The 18,899-nt window shown below is 41.5% G+C and overlaps 1 protein-coding gene across 1 annotated transcript in view; it reads left to right on the top strand.

The window, feature by feature from the left end:
• Positions 1–18,899, top strand: part of man1a1 (mannosidase, alpha, class 1A, member 1) — a 124,711-nt gene that overhangs the window by 21,251 nt on the left and 84,561 nt on the right. The window contains 1 exon segment of the mRNA XM_044049770.1: positions 18,461–18,557. Coding sequence (XP_043905705.1) covers positions 18,461–18,557 — 97 coding nt within the window.

Raw genomic sequence — 18,899 nt, 5'->3', positions numbered from 1 at the left:
AAATGAGAAAATATCACTGGTTCTTGAGTTATTCTTGTGGTTGTTTTAATTTGCAGTAGAAATTCGGTGGATATCGTCGACTGGCATTTTGACAAACGCCGATGATTTTTGATATTTAGGTCAATTCCTTTTTCCATACTAACCACAAATACTCGACAGATTTCCTCTCTCTCGTTGCGCAGTTGATGTCTGGAAGCGTACAGCGCGTAGAAGAAAGCCGTATGACATCCATATTCAGTTCATATTCTCCATTTCCGCCCGTGTCATTTGAATGGAGCAGAGCGTGTTATTCTCTGGCATTCTCTGCCGTTTTGGGCCTCATCTCTGCCAACCTGTTAAATAACTGAATGATGAACTTAAGCTCCGCTGCTGCTGCTGCTGCTGCTGCTGTATTGAAGCTAGCGATGGATGTAATGGAGGGAGAGAAAAAAATCAATCTGCTTTTCACAAAGTCTTCATTAGTTTGCCTTTTGTCAAGCAGTCCCGGTCAAACCCAATTGGGCAGCTTCCTTCAAGCGAGAGAAAGGTCATGTCAATAAATGTGTGTGGTCTGATAGAGCTGTGCATCGACTGTGGAAGTAGCAGAGGGTGGAGGCTTGGATGGTGCTCTTTCTTTCCCTGTATGTGAGAGTGGATCAGCTGATGCTGTGACTGGAAGTTTCCATCCAGATCATGTGACGTGGCACTTGTTCACGTCAAGTGTCGCGTCTGTCGACTGCAACACGTTCACACACAAACACACACTCTCCCTGAATCTACCCCGCGTCAACAAAACTCACAACTGGGATATTGTGAAAAATGCAAGGAACATTCGTCTGTCGTTTAATCCCATAACTGTCCAACGGTTCACTTGACGGACGTCAAACTTGGCAAGTAAATCACTTGGGACACCAACCTGCGCTGCACCAACTTTGGTAGTGTTTGGATATGAAATACAAGAGATCTCGGTAGAAATGCGACAGACATATTGCCAAAGCGGCCACTTTCACCCCCTTACAACACAAGGCAAGGGTATTTAGACGGCCTGGATTTGTTTTGATTTTATGGCTGTAGAATTGTCAAAAATAAATGTTCAATGAGTGAATTCTTCTGCCCCTTTTTCCAAGATAACTCACTTTTGATGTATGGCAGTTATTCAACCGTTTAGGAATTACGGTACTGAGAAGCTAACGTCACAAACATGTGACACACATGGTAAAAAACAATCCTCATGTTAGTGTATATTCTTTTATTGTATATTGATGTTTCTTAGCATCACAGATAAAATATTTATATTTGGTAAACATTCCAAAGTGAAAATAGACATTTTAGCAAAGATGATTATAAATCATGAGGTCCTGGAATGACTGTAAATTTCTATTTTGATTAACACTTCATTGGTTAATAAAAACACATTCTGTGATTTCAGCATCTTCGCTCCTCTATGACAGTAAACTGATAATATTGTCTTGAGGATGTCATGACAATATGACCAAAAACCAATCGATTCATGGGAAAACAACTCGTCAGTCATTATTATCAGTTGCATCCCTTAAAATTCACCACAATCCCCTCATTGCGGTTGCTTTTCCTCATGACGCAAGGTAATAACCCATCCCTGTACCCAGCAGTCACCATGGAATTGAATAAAATGGCTTTAAAGTGGGTTGGCACATGAAGGCTCATTTAGCAGAATTTAATTGAAAAAAGAAAGCGTGGCGCATCACTCGCCCATGCTCCCAAATACTCTGTGATTTCATTTTTGGCTCCACAGTGAAATTAATCACATCACCGGGACGTGTGTGTTTATATTTTATAGTGATATCGCTGCTGTCAATACTTTTGCTCCCAACGGAGTCTTATTTTACTGCCAGAATCAGGATTTTAACTAAACAGTCGCAGATATTGATTTTTTTCTCCCACCCCTTCTCTCTCTCTTTCTTCAATATCATCATTCTCACCTCCCCACACAGCCATCAGCTGATATTGATTAACATGCACTGTTGCTTTGCAGGTAGACCTGGTCTGTTTGGCTGTATTAACAACACCCAGCGCTGTCAGGCTCTAGTCGGGGCCGTCGGGAATGACATGTTTTATGACACATTAGGTCGCAGAGTCTTGGCTCCGGCTCTTGCTTGTTAGAAGTGCAGGGACCAATAAAGCGTAGTCGAGGCCTGGAGGGAAATATCTTTGTTTATTGGCCTGAATTTATTGACTTAAATTTCACTCGGTGGATGATCATTGATTAGTCAGTTGTGGATTGTCGAGTTTCCTTTGTAACGGTAATGGATTTTTTTTTTGAATGAATGGAGTGGTTTACTCTTCTCCGGGGAGTCAGAGTGATGTGGTGATGTCGGTATATTCTCAGACACACTGTAGCCACCAGCATTTGCAATTTTTCTTTCCCGGTATCATTTGCGGTAAATAAACTGAGATGTAGTACGGCTCCAGATACCAGACCACTTTACTGTAGACTCCAAAAAGTTTAGGAGCCAAGTTCAAGATGTTGATATTAAAAAAGTTTTGCCTTATTTTAATAGAAAGTGCCAAACAAACCTGTACTGTTGGGCATTTCCACTTGTGAATGGTACCCAACTCTACTGGCCTGTAGCAGAACAGCTAAAGTAAGCTGAAAATGTGATTTCCGCTACTATAACGTTAGCATGTTGTGGGTAAAACCAAATTATATTACTCCCATTTATGGTAGTAATTGAGCCAATTTCGATATTCAAACATTTTAATGGTTGGAACTAATTCAATATGTAGTCTTGTGTTTTTATCAACTCCCTGTGGAAATGGAGCCCCTTTTTTCCGCGTAGATTCTTCTGAATGTACGATAATTGTCCCCTTTGCCAAAAACTAGATGTCTAAGGGTCTAAGGGTACATCCATATAGCAAGTTTTCAATTAAAAGTGTTTGAATTCCGCTCCAAAAAACGCCTGCAGTCCATGTTCTCTCTGAATTTTTGCGCCCCGGATACGGATACGTTTAATGATTTAATGAGTCCAGGGTTGCATTTTTGTCTGGACGTGCAGGAACTGAGACCTTTGGAAACAATGCAGTTACGGTAAAAAGCTCTGTCCAATTTCAGTTTCACCCAGTTCTCAGTCTCATTGTTTACTTGTGTACTTTTCGAAAATAAGCAAACGACTACAGAGGAGACGGTCAGCTTCCTGTTTACGCTGCCCAGTGTACCTGAATGGTCATGTACGCATGGATTCGGGTTCCTGTTTTGATACTGAGCTGAAACTAAAGTGTAGTTCGAACAGATGCAGCCTTAGTTGATTTTTGGGCCCAGGATAAAAAGAATAAAGGGCTGTAATGACCAAACGGATAACTCCTGCTTCTGCTGTACTGATTTCCTGTTTCCCTTGTACAGCTTTTCTTTAATTGCGGCCATTAACTGTTGTACATCGTGTGTTTTTAATTACCGAGCTTCCCATTAAAGTTTCTTGTACCTTTTAACTTTTATACAATGTTGTGTTTGGTCCACTTGGACCTTGTATTTGTCCTGGAAAAGCTTTGTCAAGATGACATTTTCATCTCGAGCAGATGAGTCCGGCGACGACAGAGTAAAGAAGCAGCATCTTTCTTTCCCCTCCACTGTACATACTGACCCATATATTGTTGTTGGAAAAACTAAACCACTTAGGAAATCCCTCACTGATCCCTGAAGAACTGGTCCCCGGGGCGGAGAGAGAGAGAGAGAGGGAGAGGGGATATCGTTCCCGTGGCTCTGAGCAGTAAGAACATGTGAGGAGACGAGGTGGAAAAACGCTTCAGTGGCGAGTTTCCCTCGGAAACAGCATGGGTCAGGAAGCAGGGTTTTGTAAGCACAAATGTCAGTGGCTGTGTGGGCTGTGTCTTTTAAAGACTACAACAACCCAGAGGAACTGTTGCAATAAAAAAAAAAAAAAACCCAAACAGGTTTTCTGCTTTCCAGACTCAGTGCACAGGGAAATGGCACTGGGAATAACGGTTTGATTGAAGTGCACAGCTCACTTGTTCTGAGAGCTAATTGCATATGCATTAGTGTTGAGTATTATTATGATTATGGCGTCTTTCACATCCTATTTTCTTTCCCCCATATTCGCCTTTTGACAGACGTTAATGTGTTTCCCCAGATTCGTATTTATGCTATTATTCATTTTCACTTCATTGAATAATTTTTCTTTCTATAGCTTCCTAATCATGTCGTATTTCAAGGCACTTCACACATTTATTATTTCCGAGAAACCGAGCAGTTACCACCGGAAGCAAATATATCAAGCAAAACAGCCAATAACTACACTAACAGTCCCAGTGTGTGACCGCTTTCAGATGTTGATTAAAAAGGCAATGCAAAGGCAAAAATTTACCAAACCAGTCGCTTCACTCACTCATGTCGAAATATTTAAATTTGAGCCAAAGAAAGTCACAAAAGCCAATTATTGTTGAGATTAGAGCGGGAACAATTACTCAATTAATTGATTACTAAATGAATCGTCAACTATTTCGAAAATCAATTCAGCGGTTTGAAGCTTTTTTCGTTATTTAAACAAGATTTCCGATTGTTTCAGCTTCTTAAATGTGAATATTTTCTTCATTCCTTGGCTCCATATAACAAAGAAATCATTAAAAGTGAATCATTTTGGTTAAACGATCACTCGAATAATTGTGAAAATAATCGACAGGTTAATCGATGATGAAAATAATCGAAAATAAGCTCTATTTGAGATACGGACAGAAATGGCGGAAAGAAAAAGGCCGTCCTCTTTTGCAGAGGAGAATGACCAAATATTTACGGTACAAATTAAAGGGGTTTGTTGTACCACGTGTGACATACTCTTGATCTGGCTGATCATTTGAAATATGCAAACTCCTTAGAGAAAGTATTTCAGTATTGCTCTAATGCACAGTGCTAGCCACTACTCCACCGTGTAGCCTGCGTTCATCAGCCACTGATTTCAAAACAGTGTCTGTATAATAGATAACTGTATACAGTAGATTCTGCTTTTATGCTGTGTGGTTATTGAATGATACTCCCCCTACAGGCCTGTCAGATCAATCTGACAATTGATTTTTTTTTTTTCTGTTGCAAAGAGGGGGCAAATGGCACCCGGGGAGGCAGGAAGATGCATCGAACAAATGTCCAAGTCTCTGCAACGTGTTTGACAAATAGTCACCAGTAATATGGAATATACATATCCTACAATATACAAGGAAAACAATAGACCTGAATGATCCGTCACAGCGACACCCTCCTCCTCCCCACTTATCAAACCATCTCTACAAACACAGATGCATTTGTTCTGCGACACCTCTCCCCGGTTTGTACGAGGACAGATTACGTACGTGGTTATTAACTCGTCGTTTGTTTGGAAAGCTCGGATTTTGTTTCCCCTCTCGTGGCACACACAGACACACAGGTTTCCACTTCTGCAGGAATGTTTTGGCGCCACCATCTAACAGCAGGTACAGAGAACGCCGATGTTCCCCCACCTCATTGAGCTGCAGCTCACTGAGGACATTGTTCCACCTGGATTTACTGGCTAATATATTTGAAATTGTAATTATTTGTACCTCGACTCATTTGCATGCCGCACTTGTGCATACGAGGGGAACAGAATGCACCTGCTGTTGCTTTTGTGCCTGTGTCTGAAAGACTTATTCTAACGATGGACATTTTGAGTTGTAGTAATTATGGTGATAATAGTGTTGTTGCTGGCATTTTGGGGCCGAAACATTTGCACTCCTGTTTTGTGCTCCCTGCATGCTTGTTATGGTATAACCATAGACTGTTTAGCAGGTTTGGCAAGTTGAGCCAATACAGACGTGCCTGCACGGTGGCCCCTTTTGTGTGTCTAAGTCTGTGAGAAAACCATATGACCATACTTCTCAAGTTTCTAAATTGTGGTCCCATTAAGAGTCAAAGGGACAATAAAGCAAAGTATGTATTGGGGCGTGGACACATTGTGATTGGCAGCTAGGGTCGTCCAATAGAGCTCCAATAGCTGGCGTCACACAACCATGGTAACACCCTCTGGCAGGGATCGACGCCGTTCACCTCTGGAGATGAATATACTGTACTAGAGCCATGGTTCTGTGGTATGGTGGTATGGGAGCTTCCTCTGGTGGTACACGAGCTTCCTCCGGTGGTGCGCAAGCTTCCTCCGGTGGTACGCAAGCTTCCTCTGGTAGTACTTGGAGGTTAATCGGAAATACAGGTGGTACCTGGTATAAAACGTTTGAGAACCATGGTTCTAGATGTTGTTGCCAGAACAGTTGAAGACAGGATAGCGTAAAAGGGAGAACATTCTACCAGATCCTGAGAGACGGTGGCCATGAAACGCGTTTCCAGTGAGCAGAAGAAGACGGAAGCATTGGGAACCCGCAAGCGTTCATAGTTCGCTCCGGTTAAATCATGTTCTCAGACGGAGACTTTTTGCCAAGAGCCACTCTGCATAGCAATGTTAATTGTAGCACAGCAATTATTAACAACACACCGCTCATTGCTAATAATATAATAACGTCATGCTATGTAACACAACACTTATAATCCGTCCAGTGACAACAACACTGTCTTTAGCCGGTAGACTCCAGAGTTGAATGTTCGCCACGGAGCCAGATCTCGACCATTTGTTCCCCTCCAGGCTCTTGTAAACTTTCAGTGACTCTCTGGAGTAAAATGAAGGGAAGTTAATTAGGAAGTTGAAGATGTTGGGACACTGCCGGTCTGGAATGATGTCCTCTCTGGCTGTTACTAAACTCGTAAAAAACAAGCCATGGGGGCATCATAAGGATCAGATACATACACTGTGTCATGTCATGTGATATCACGGGACAATCTCCGTGGATCTAAAGTGTGCAGTGATTGATTGATTGTTGCTGCTCTTTTGCCTGCCAACATGGCGGTTCATAGAAAACGAGACACCAATGAAAAGATATCAGGCAGGCTGCATCCCTGCTCTTCCAAATATGGGCACTTCTGATTTCATAAAAAGAAGATGGTCTTAAAATACTTCACTCAAGGCTATAACAGTGGCCGACGTCACTTGAGCACTTTTGAAGGAAGATTGAAGTTAGTGAATGAAGCCATCATTCACTGTATGTAACCCCCAAACCTAATTTGTTTAGCTTTATTAGCCCTCTTATCTCATTTCCTCATGTGTTTTTTTCCCACATAAACTCCCAAGCCTTTGAGCAGTTTTCCCGTGGTAGAGTTGGTATAATGCGGTGCAGAGACTCTCGCAGCCTCCTCGCCAATATAAATGCAGCCTCGGGGCCGGGCACGTTTCTAAAAGTGTCGTTTCTATTTCATGATGTTTAATGTGTTAAACCTTGTGACATGTCCCTCCATCCATCCTTGAGGTTTCCAGTTTATTTTCCCCGTCTCTGTGTGAGAAATACATTAGGGCTGTGTAATTCACATGAGTCCTCGAAGCTTCATTCTTTTGATGCTTGTTTCTGCCAACTTGATCATAGTGAATGTTTAATGCAATCTCATTTATTCCCATAAAGGATCTCTGTGTGTGTGTGTATCTGCATCCATCCATTTGTCTATGTGAAGTAGCAGCACTGGCTCTCTGCACTCACAGATAGGGATGAAAGTGATGAAGTAATATTTCTAAGAGAGGTGCACACGGATTCTTTCATTCCCACAGAGAAGGTTGATGTACAGGCAGAGATTAAGACATGCCTGGTAAACAACTCTGCTGCGACCGAATAAACAAACCCAAGCACTGTGTAAAAAACTGTGCATGTTTCTGTCGCGTCTTCACACGTATTGAGTCAATTAAAACTTCTATTGAAATCAAAGGACTCATCAGTTCCCTTAACTTCTTTTGTCTCACCTTTCTCATATTGTTCCAGCAAAGATTACTTCCCTAAAACTAGTAGAGATTGTGTGTGTATGTGTGTATATATATGTATATATGTATGTATATATATATATGTGTGTATATATATATATATGTGTGTATATATGTATGTATATATATATATGTGTGTATATATGTATGTATGTATATATATATGTATGTATGTATATACAGTATATGTATATATGTGTGTATATATATATATATGTGTGTGTATATGTATATATGTATGTATATGTATGTATATATACAGTATATGTATATATGTATGTATATATGTATGTATATATATATGTATATGTATGTATGTATATATGTATATGTATATATGTATGTATGTATGTATGTATGTATGTATATCTATATATACATATATATATATATATATATATATATATATATATATATATATATATATATGTATATATATATATATATATATATATATATATATATATATATATATATATATATATATATATATATATAAAAAAGTGTACTACATATCAATAAAATTCTCATGCAACGCTGCAATAAAATTACTTTTGGTGGCTAGAGCCTAGATACGCATCAGACTGTTTGAAGTACTTACTCAGAGGGCACTGTGCGCGCATCCATGCCCTCTTTGCTCATGAGAAGAACACAACTGTTATTTTTGCTTCAAAATGGAGCACCCAAATAAGCTAAAATGCAAAAGTTATGACACCAAAGCAACAGGAAATCCGTGTTTCTGGTTCCACAACATGGATGACAAAAGTAACAAAACAAATCTGCGAACTTAGCTGCTCTTGTGGCGCTAACAGCTGACTGGAGTTAGTGGAGTAGCAAGCATCTGTTGTCACGTTTGTCATTCTCAGCAGGGATTGGAATAGCGAAAGCGAGATTATGAAGATATTGGCTCTTGCCAGTTTTTAAAAACGTCAGGTTTGATTCTTGTGTCAGACGTTGCACTCATGACTCTTCCAATGATGACACTCTCTGACCAATCAGTGGCCGGCAGTCTGTAGACGTCACATTGTAGTATCGGCTAATCTCGCTTAGAACCTCACCAGAGCAGGCACTAAAAAAGTACCAGGTACTATCACTGATGGAAAAGAAAAAAAACACGAATGAGTCGAGTCCAGGTGAGCCGTGCTAGAACTCTTTCATGTAAAAGTACCAAAATAGACAACTTTGTTCAGCTCCACAGTTTAAATAAAGAGTCTCATTGACATTGCTAATAATTATCGACCATTGAAATGATTTTGTCATTGATTTCTCTTTGACAATGTCAACATTTAGTACAACACCTGTTATCGCTGTTGTGAAAGGTTTCCCTTTTCCTAAACGCATTGGAGCAAAAATCTTCAGTTGATATTTATCACACTTATTGATATTGACTCTTTTTGTGTTGAACTTGTTGGCCCCATTACTGCGCGACAGTTTAAAGTTTAGTTATATATCTAATATCTGCTTTCCTCTCTCCTTAAGGTTTATTGTTGTTGGAGTACTAAAACAGTCCTAATACTGATACCATAGCGTTCAGTAACTAATTATTATCTCGATTAATCAAGTACTTGTTCGCTTCGTAAAAATGTTGATCAGTGTTCACCGAACCTGGAAATTCTGACTCTCAGATTCAGTTTGAATGATTTCTTTGTGATGTGGAGCAAAGAAACCAGAAAACATTCACATTTAAGAAGCTGAAAAATCAGAAAAACACACATCCAGTATGTGTTTACTGCTTTCAAATTAAAATGCATCTACTCATTAAATATCAAAGCAAAACAATACTTGTCAGCAATAGCTGCTTTCTTCTCTTTATAACTTTGTTTTTTTTCTCCCCAACATGATGGAGAGCTAACACTCGCACACTTCAAAGTCAAATCAATAAATCCGATTAGACTTCTTTTTTTCTTTCATTGACTTCCCTTTTCATGTTCGTGCAACTGATTCAACTTCAAAGGGGAAAAACTATTTCGTTCGCTCAGACTCAAGCGTCCTCTTCGGTCTTTTCCATCAACATCACAGGCCACGTAAACATGTCTCTTATCTGTTGTGGTTTGTTTGCCGTTGAACTTTTTCCCTATTAATTATTCCGTGTTTACTTTATAAACAGACTTTATGGACTTTTATTTAGTCTGTTCGTCCTGATTTTTGTCAGTTTCTCTGTGACCTTCAGTGAAATGGCAGCGAGAGACGCGGCGAAGCATCTGCTCTTCACCACATGCTCACCGGGGAGGACGCTTCTTTCTTTCTTTCTTTCTTTCTTTCTTTCTTTCTCTCTCTCTCTCTCTCTCTCTCTCTGGCAGACACATGTGTTGATTGTGTGTGTGTGTGTGTGTGTGTGTGTGGGAGATCCACATGTCAGCTAACTCACTGATGTCCTTATCAGCCCGGGAGCCATGTTGTCACCTCACCAACCTCATCCTTTCTCCTCTCTCCTTTCACACACAAAGGTGTAACACACATATGTTTCTCCACAGACGATCGTGGCATTCAGTTTGCTCCTGTGGGAAAACACACACACACACACACACACACACACACACACACACACATTTTTCCTGCTGCTTTACACACATTCCCCTCAATTACAGATTACTTGAGACACCCTGGAGCAAACGGGGTCATTAACCCCGCGATCTTTGAACAGCAGTTAATGATTAGCCATCATCGCTCGGCGTGTTAGCGGCAGTAAAGTAAAGCGCGCGCACGCGCACACACACACACACGCACGCTGGTGGATCAATGCCACCTTTTCATTTTGGGGGACGTTTAAAACGGAGGAGCCCCTCGGTGGACCGTCGCTAACGTCTGTGCTCATCGGCTGTCGCTTACATCTCACTCGCACCTTATTGTTGTACTGCCAGCACACACACACACACACACACACGCTGCATTTAACCTAATGCCACCAGTGTAATGCTATTTATCATGCTGCCCAGTTAGCGCCTGCTAAACTTGGAAAGGGCTCCACTCCATCATGCAGCTCCCCCTGAAGTCATAAAACAAAAGTTTTTGCTGTAGCGCTCCTTCAGTACTGTATGTAAGCAGATACAATATATGTGTTTGACGTTAACGAATTTGCTAATTGACACTTCATATCTGTGCTACAGCACAATTACATACAGTATTTTTTTTAATAAAAATGTAAAAAAATAAATGTTAAATAGCCCTGTTGTAGCCCTTTTCTGGATTTGTCGAATAATCGTTTGGGCCACCCTAAAACCCTAAACCTAGAAATGATGATGTCCTCAAATGTCTTATTTGGTCCACAAACCAAAGTCATTCAGTTTTAATACCAAATAACTAGAAAAAAAACACATTGAAGAAGCAGAAAAATCATAAAACTTGTTTAAATTAAGTGATTGATTAATAACCCATTGATCAAAAGTAATAGCTCTAGAAACAGATCATCTAAAAAGGGTCAAGAAAATTTTACTTAAATGAAGTTTTATCAATGCCAAATTATCAAAAGATCGCAAATATGCAATATCTGATATTTTTAGCAAGATGACCAAATCAAAAAGGACTGATAACTAATGCCGCAAGAAATCTGTCACGTGTTTTCTTGATTAATCGATAAGTTGTTTGGTCCATAAAATGTCGGAAAATGTTGATAAACCGTTTCCCCAAACCTTGAAATTTGTCCACAAACCAGAATGATTCACTTTCAATGACTTCCTTTTATTCAGTGGCACAAAGAAACCAGAAAATATTCAAGCTGAAAAGCAGACTCTGCACTGGATTCACCCAGGCAAGGTGAATCCCCCCCCCTCCCCGTAGGTTCTGGACGCCCTCACACCTGTACATCTGCAGACAAGCACAGTAGGGATGCACCGATATGACTATTTCCGCCGATACCGATATCCGATATTAATATTACTGCTATGGCCGATAACCGATATCTACCGATATTGATCTATGTTTTAAAAAAAAGGTTTCTGAGATGATAAAAGTTTGTACAGAATGAAAATCACGCAAGCTGAATTTTTGAATGTCTTCCTTTATTTTCAAAACATGTTTTACCTCCAAATAACAAGGTCACATAAGACACAAGTAACCAACTACAAGTAAAGGTTTTTAGAAACCTTTACCACTTGTAGCAAGTGTGTAACTAAATTAAAGTACAGTTTAACTCCCTCAACTCACTAAACTCCTGTGAGAAAGTTTGGATCATAAATTAGAAACATGAACATAAATAAAAATAATACCCTGCCAAAGTTACTGTAACCGAGATAAGGGCGTCTATACTGGGTACGTAAATAAACAACAACCCTTCCTTTCGGCAACAACAACCGCGCCACTTCCCTTCACAATAAAACTACACAACAAATATGACAAACAATACCTGACAAGCTCTACTAAGAGCTGCCATAATAAAAAAAACATGTTAAAATACTTTATCAAACTTGCCAGTATTCATGGCAACCAGATATTTATTCAATTGCAAAACATCGGAAAAGTAGCGCCGACTTGGGAGGTTGTTGCGGGGTTCAATATGCGCTATCAACCGTCGGAACCCTCGGCTGGTCGTCAAGAGCAATCATTTCCATTACCTTGATCGTTATTGCCCTGTCCACTGTCTTCCTTTGGTCGAGTCCCAGCTGCGCTGCTTTCTTTTTTGTCTGCTGCCTAATGTTACTAGCGTTAGCTTCCTGCCGTTGTTTGTGTACTTCTGGGTGGCGGTTTTTCAAATGACATAATCAAATTTGTGGTATTGAATGACTTGACGCGGAACCCTCCGCGCATTACCTGGACTTTGCAGGTGTTGCATGATGCTTTTCGCGTATCTTCTATCGACACCCTGAAAAAACGCCCACACCGCTGACATTCTCTCTCCTCAACACACACACACACCTTGTGCTGCGCTTGCGTCACTGACGCTGTCATATGCCCGAACATATGCCGCATGGCCTCCCCTTCCCGACACACATACAAAAACAGCAATTAGACGGGTATAAACATCGGTTGTTAAAATCGGCGCAGTTTTACTCCTTGGACCGATGCCGATGTTTAAAAAATGACGAACATCGGCCGATAACAATATTAATGCCGATATATCGTGCATCCCTAAAGCACAGTTATTAGTTCATGTCTGAGGTCGATCAATAGGTGCAGAGGTGGCGTATAGGCGGGTGATAGAAGAGGTGAAGGAGGTGACGCTAACACCTCACACGCAGCCGCTCTGTCTGCGTCAGCGCGTGTGTTTGTGTGTGTACTCGAGATCAGATCAACGTGCCCTAGAAAACCACAGCGTCTTAGACACGGAGCCAATTAGCACCGAGCTATTGTGTGTCTGAAATAGCTCGTAGTCATCGGCTCCTAATAACAGTGGTCAACCTACAAAATCCCCAGCAGGTAATCCAATTAGATACAACACACGGGGATCATGAGCATTAACACACAGGCATGTTTGGGGCTTTTTTTGCGAGCCACACTTTTATTTACGTGGGGATTAGGTAAATTGGACACTCTAAATTGACCGTAGGAGTGAGTGTGAGAGTGAATGGTTGTTTGTCTCTAGCTGTGTGTGGCCCTGCGATGGACTGGCGAACTGTCGAGGGTGTATCCCGCCTATCGCCCGATGTAGCTGAGATTGGCACAGCACCCCCCGCGACCCTCTGGTGGAGGATAAAGCGGTTAGACGATGACTGACTGACTGACTTTTATTTACACGCCGGATTATAGAACGCCTGGAACTGTTGACTGTTGTTTCTAATAACAGTCTCAGGAAGTGTTTGCCCGGTGCCATAACTGCAGTCGCTGTGGTTACATGATGACAGGAGGGAGAGACTTTTCTATGTAATTACAAAATCAAATTTGAATAGCCTTTATTGCTCCTGACGCCAGCCAACGTTCAGGTTGGCGCACCAGCACAGAACGTAGACGCACGTGATTATGCAAACAGGAATAAGGTACAGGTCACAGTTTGTGTACACACACACACTTTTAATGGTGACATTGTTTCCCTGGTTAGATCAACAGGAAATAATCCTGACTAATGTGTAGTTCATTGGCGTGTACAGAGTGACATGCAAACACATCACAAACTCTATGGAAAATATGAAAGTACTGTACTTTACAGTGAATAATACTGTGCTATAGAGTTTACAGGTGGCGGCGTGCTGCACTGTGGAGTTTACATTATTCAACATTTAAATAATCGGATTTTGGACTTTTGTGAATCGATTCAGGATCGTCAACCTGATCCAGGTTTCCCTCCGCACTCACACACTGAAAACAATAACAACTGAAACAATAACCTCACCAGCTAGCATATTTGTTTCAATTTTAAATCACTCATTACTAAGTATTTTTAGCTCGGCGTCCTTGGACATATCTGGGATCAGCGTAGGAATTGTCGCGCAGCACCTGCGGCAGAACGCGACTAATTTGAGTGGCTGTCTTCCTGCGACGTCCATACAGGGGCAGTAATTAGCAGCCTCGCTGGCTTTAATTAGTGGTTTTAAGTGGAGGGGAGCTATCGCTAGCTGTCTCTTTGATGTGCGGCCTATGTTATGCAAATGAAGCGGCTTTTTTATCGCCCCGTGTTTGTGGGGCATGAACGCGCCGTGTTCAGAGGGCCCGTGTGTGCGGGGAGGTTAACGCCACACTGGAGTGATCAGAGTTTGAAATGAGTGATGTGCAGTGTACGTTTGGAATGAGTGTGTGTGTGTGTGTGTGCGACAGTGAGAGATGCAGATGGTGACTGAGAGGTGAGTGAGCTCATTAAGCCTCCCCTCGCTGTCCCTCTGCACTATTGTCTGCCATATTCCCCGACGTAATGGAATCTATTAGTGTCTGTTCTGTGGGAAAAGCATGAAATATGAGGTAATTCATGCACATTTCCTCCTCATTGTTCCTCCTTTTTTCGAGTGTTTTCATTAGCATCTGTGCACCTGCTCTGCACATGTGCCCTTTTTAAGAAAAAAAAATAAAATAAAAATTCATCATCCAGTGTAGAGTTTCAGTCAGAAATCTTCCGTTAAGTGAGCCAAAAATAGGGAACCAGGATGACGGTATCAGCTCGTTTGCAGCTGCCTCCTAGGGGTTGGTGGTGTAACTGCAAGTCATTAGAGTTGAAATGTGATTAATCTTAAAGCCCTTCATTGGTTTTTCGACGTGTTGAAGCCAGAATGTACAGATTATTGCCTGGAATTTGTCATTTACATGAATATTGATCCCACATTATGTTATGTAATCCTTTGCGAAACAAAGGATTATTCTGTACTGTAAGAACTCTGTTTATTATGATTGAATACGTATGATATAAATACTTGTATCTGTGTAATACGAGTGTTTGTATCTTCACTGCAGTGACCAAAACAGAAACTAGGGCTAAGTGATCTGGATAAAATATGTAATTGCGATGAGATTTGCCAAAGTTAAGCCTCAGGTAAATATTTACAAGATGGAGAATAATCACATGACACTGGCAAAAAGTGAACTGCTATTTAATCCTACTTTCTTAAACTTATACTTCTGTTTCTATTCAATACGCAAATGGAAATATCAGAAAGTTGATTTTTCTCCCAACCCTGTGAACCAACCACCACTCACATGAAGATTTTCTTGGCTTTTGTGTTTTGTTCTTGGAACTTTATGTGGAGAAAATCGAGTCACTTCACTGACTGCTTGTGTGAGAGGTGTTTAAGCTTTGTCTCCGTACGAGGGTGGGCTGACAAAATTCAAAGGCTGACCGTGATGCAATGGTGACATTTGGCCAAACGTGGTTTATTTTTCAACACAGTCTCCGCTGCAGTCTGCTTGGATGGCCTTGGTATAGAAGTGGTCATCCTGATGGTCATAAAAGCAGATATTTCCACTGCCTATTTGTCTCTGGCTTGAAGTGGTGGCCCAAACACTCATCCTGGGTTAAAAAAACCTGCTGGATCTGCTTCAAAATGTCAAGTTCTCCTTGGACATGACCAGCCTGGTGTGGTTTTGATCAGGGGTCAAAAATCATGGCATCCACAGTGCGGAAACCTTCGACACGCTAAGTTCCTTGTGCTGAATGTTCTCTAGTCCTTTACAGGAGATGATTATAGCATTGAGTGTCTGATGAACCATCAAACATCTGCCATCCATCACTGTGTAGTCAACACTGCAGGATGTCCGGACCTTGGGTCATCTTCAAGACTCTCCCTACCCCTCTTGAATTCACCCGCCCACTATTGCACAGTTGATAATAGCTGGAGCATCATAGCATGAATGCTATTGGGGGCTAAAACCCCATTTGTCGCCAGATGTTTTGACACCGTAGTAGCACATTGGTGCTTTTCCGCTACCCAGTTCCAGCGCGACTGTTTCTTTTCTTTTTTTAGTACCTGCTCTGACGAGGTTCCAAGTGAGCTTAGCCGATACTAAAATGTGACGTCGACAGACTGCCGGCCACTGGGTGTCGTCACTGAAGAGTCACAAGGATCAAAGGGATCAATGCTGAACTGTAGATCAGTTAAAAAAGACTTAAACATCTTCCCAACATTTAGCAAAGGAAATATCTAAAATCTCAATACTTAACGGAGGAGTCTGGTGTATTTAGCAACAGCACATCGCGAGGCCAATCACATCCCGTTCAGCTGTATTTCAGTTCAGGGACAGGAAGTACTGAGAGATTCTGTGAACTAAATCCTTTTGAATCGACTGATTCTACGGATTCAGTTCCGTTGAAAACAACTGCTTTACAAGTCGCTAGTCACCGGTTTTTGTGTGTTGCCTTGCTATGATGACTCCGCCCACACTCACGAGGTACTATAGTAAACTGGTCTTCAGCCAATGCCAGATTAAAATGAGATGAACCCCCCCCTCCTCCCCTTCCCCCGGGCGATCGCAGTGTGTCCGTTCACCGGCAGGTTTTGTTTTGATCAGCCGAGACGAGGTGATCGATCATCATCATAATTGTCTGACAGACATTTTGCAAAGGTCATTTGGCACCTGATGTACGGAATAACATCGCGAAGACAACACTGCCGGTCATGGCGAACACATTTGTATCTGCAACTGTCTATAATACTATAATAATGAGACGGATGTGTTTATTTTATTTCTTCTCTCTTTTAGTAATACATTTGTGCCAGAGACAGATGTGGCCGTAGGCTGCAAATCTTATTAATGAAGTCCATGTTTTGTCTCCAACCTGAAATGTTCGGTTTTGCCTTCAAACCAAAATCATTTCGTTCACAGACGTGAGGATATTCCGATGTCTTTGCATTCGGTGACAAAACAAACCAGAAAGTCTTCACATGTAAGAAGCTGATGGATTATCAGAATAGTTGGCGAATCAATAAATGAGTCGCAGTGTGTTTGCCACACTTTTTATGTAGCAACACACTTTCAGCCGTTATTTTGAATTGATAAACCACACGTTTGTTTGGGAATCACTGTGTTTATGTTAATATCTCAAAAACATCTTAAGGGAAAACTTTGGAATTCCATACAAACGTTCACCAGAACTTCTTTTTGATGACGTCATAGCCTCGTCATAATTGTTGTCTTCTTTTTCTTGTGTTTGGACTTTGCACACAGCGCGCAAACTATGCACCACATCTTCTTCTTCTACAGTTATTGGTGTAGTTACGGCGCCACTTACAGGTCTGGAATATATTCTACAGCATTTTGTGTTGGGTTGTGTGTATTTACAGAAAACCTTTGAAGGATGAAAAAGACTATTGTTGGGGAAATTCTGGGGTGTTGTGGCTGGCATTGTTGCCTCGCACCAAGAAAGTCACCAGTTTGAATCCCGATTAGACTGAGGGCCTTTTTGTGTGGCGTTCTCTGCTTCCTCCCACAGTAACGGGGCAGGGAGCAGCAAGTAAATGCGGTTGAGGGCCAATTTTCTTTTAAAGCAATTGAATATTTGGGCCAAAACATGGCCACAAAAAGTGTCTCACAACGTCTTCAGCCGCAAACAGAAACCCACGTTAGCTGTCTGAAGCTAACAGTAATGTGCACGTTGTCTTTAACCAGCAGGTTGTTATGAAGACAAATATGTGTGAGACACATGACGCTGTTAATATTTACTGTGCGTCTTTTCAGTATTAAGAATTACTGCTGCTTCTTCTTCTTTGAGTCCAACATATGCGATATGTTGATTTAAGGTTTACTCCCCAAACCTGGCTGTTAAACCAAGCATTTAGTTTAGGTTAACTGTCAATTCTACCAACAGAATCTATTTGGATAACTTCTATTTTTTTTTTTTCAGAATAAAAGCTCTGAACTTGATAAGAAAATCTACTTTTTTGTGAACATAAGGCTTGTCATCTTCTGGGACCAGATGCTGATGCCGGAAGGGCCAGTTTTGGCCCACGAGCCACCAATTGCTGACCACTGGTATAGGGGTTAGGTTAATTGGACACACTAAATTGATCGTGAGCGTCTCTGTCCATGTTGTCCCTCGCCTTTCGCCCTATATCAGCTGGGATTGACTCTAGCTTCCTCCCCGATGACCCTAATGTGGAGAATAAAGCAGTAGGAATTCTGTTTCGTGCCCTTTTCTATCATATGAGATTCAAAATGACTCACAACTGCTGTGCTGCGGCGGCGAAAATAAAAGATTGTCATCTTTAACTCTCTTTATTTTTTCTTTCCCTCTCTCATCTCATCCCCTCCCTCCCCCCTACTCTCTTCTTCCCTGTCAGATGATGAAGCATGCGTGGGACAGCTACCGGCACTACGCCTGGGGTTCCAATGAGCTCCGGCCCGTCTCCAAGCAAGGCCACTCCAGCAATCTATTTGGTGAGTGAGAGAGAGAGCGAGAACACACACACACACACACACACACACACACACTCACTCACTCACTCTCACACACAAGGGGATTGATCTCTTGTCCCTGCCACCAGCAGCCTTGGCCTTTAGATTAGCAGCCAAATTGGCTGTCACTTAGTCATCCATCTATGGCTGCCTCTAAATGTCAGCTTTATCATATATTTCTATTCCGTTTGCGAGGCTCACTGGTCCTTGCTGTGTCCGCGGCGCTGATGAGTGCTGTGATGTACGGGCGTCTTATTCTTTCTGTCGCCGCCGTCTCCGTTTCTCACATTCGTTTCCTGAAAAAAAAACCTACGTCTCTCACGC

The sequence above is a fragment of the Solea senegalensis genome, linkage group LG17 (genome assembly GCF_019176455.1).
Source record: "Solea senegalensis isolate Sse05_10M linkage group LG17, IFAPA_SoseM_1, whole genome shotgun sequence".
In the NCBI taxonomy this organism is placed as follows: Eukaryota; Metazoa; Chordata; class Actinopteri; order Pleuronectiformes; family Soleidae; genus Solea; species Solea senegalensis.
This window is presented reverse-complemented; position numbering and strand designations above follow the sequence as displayed.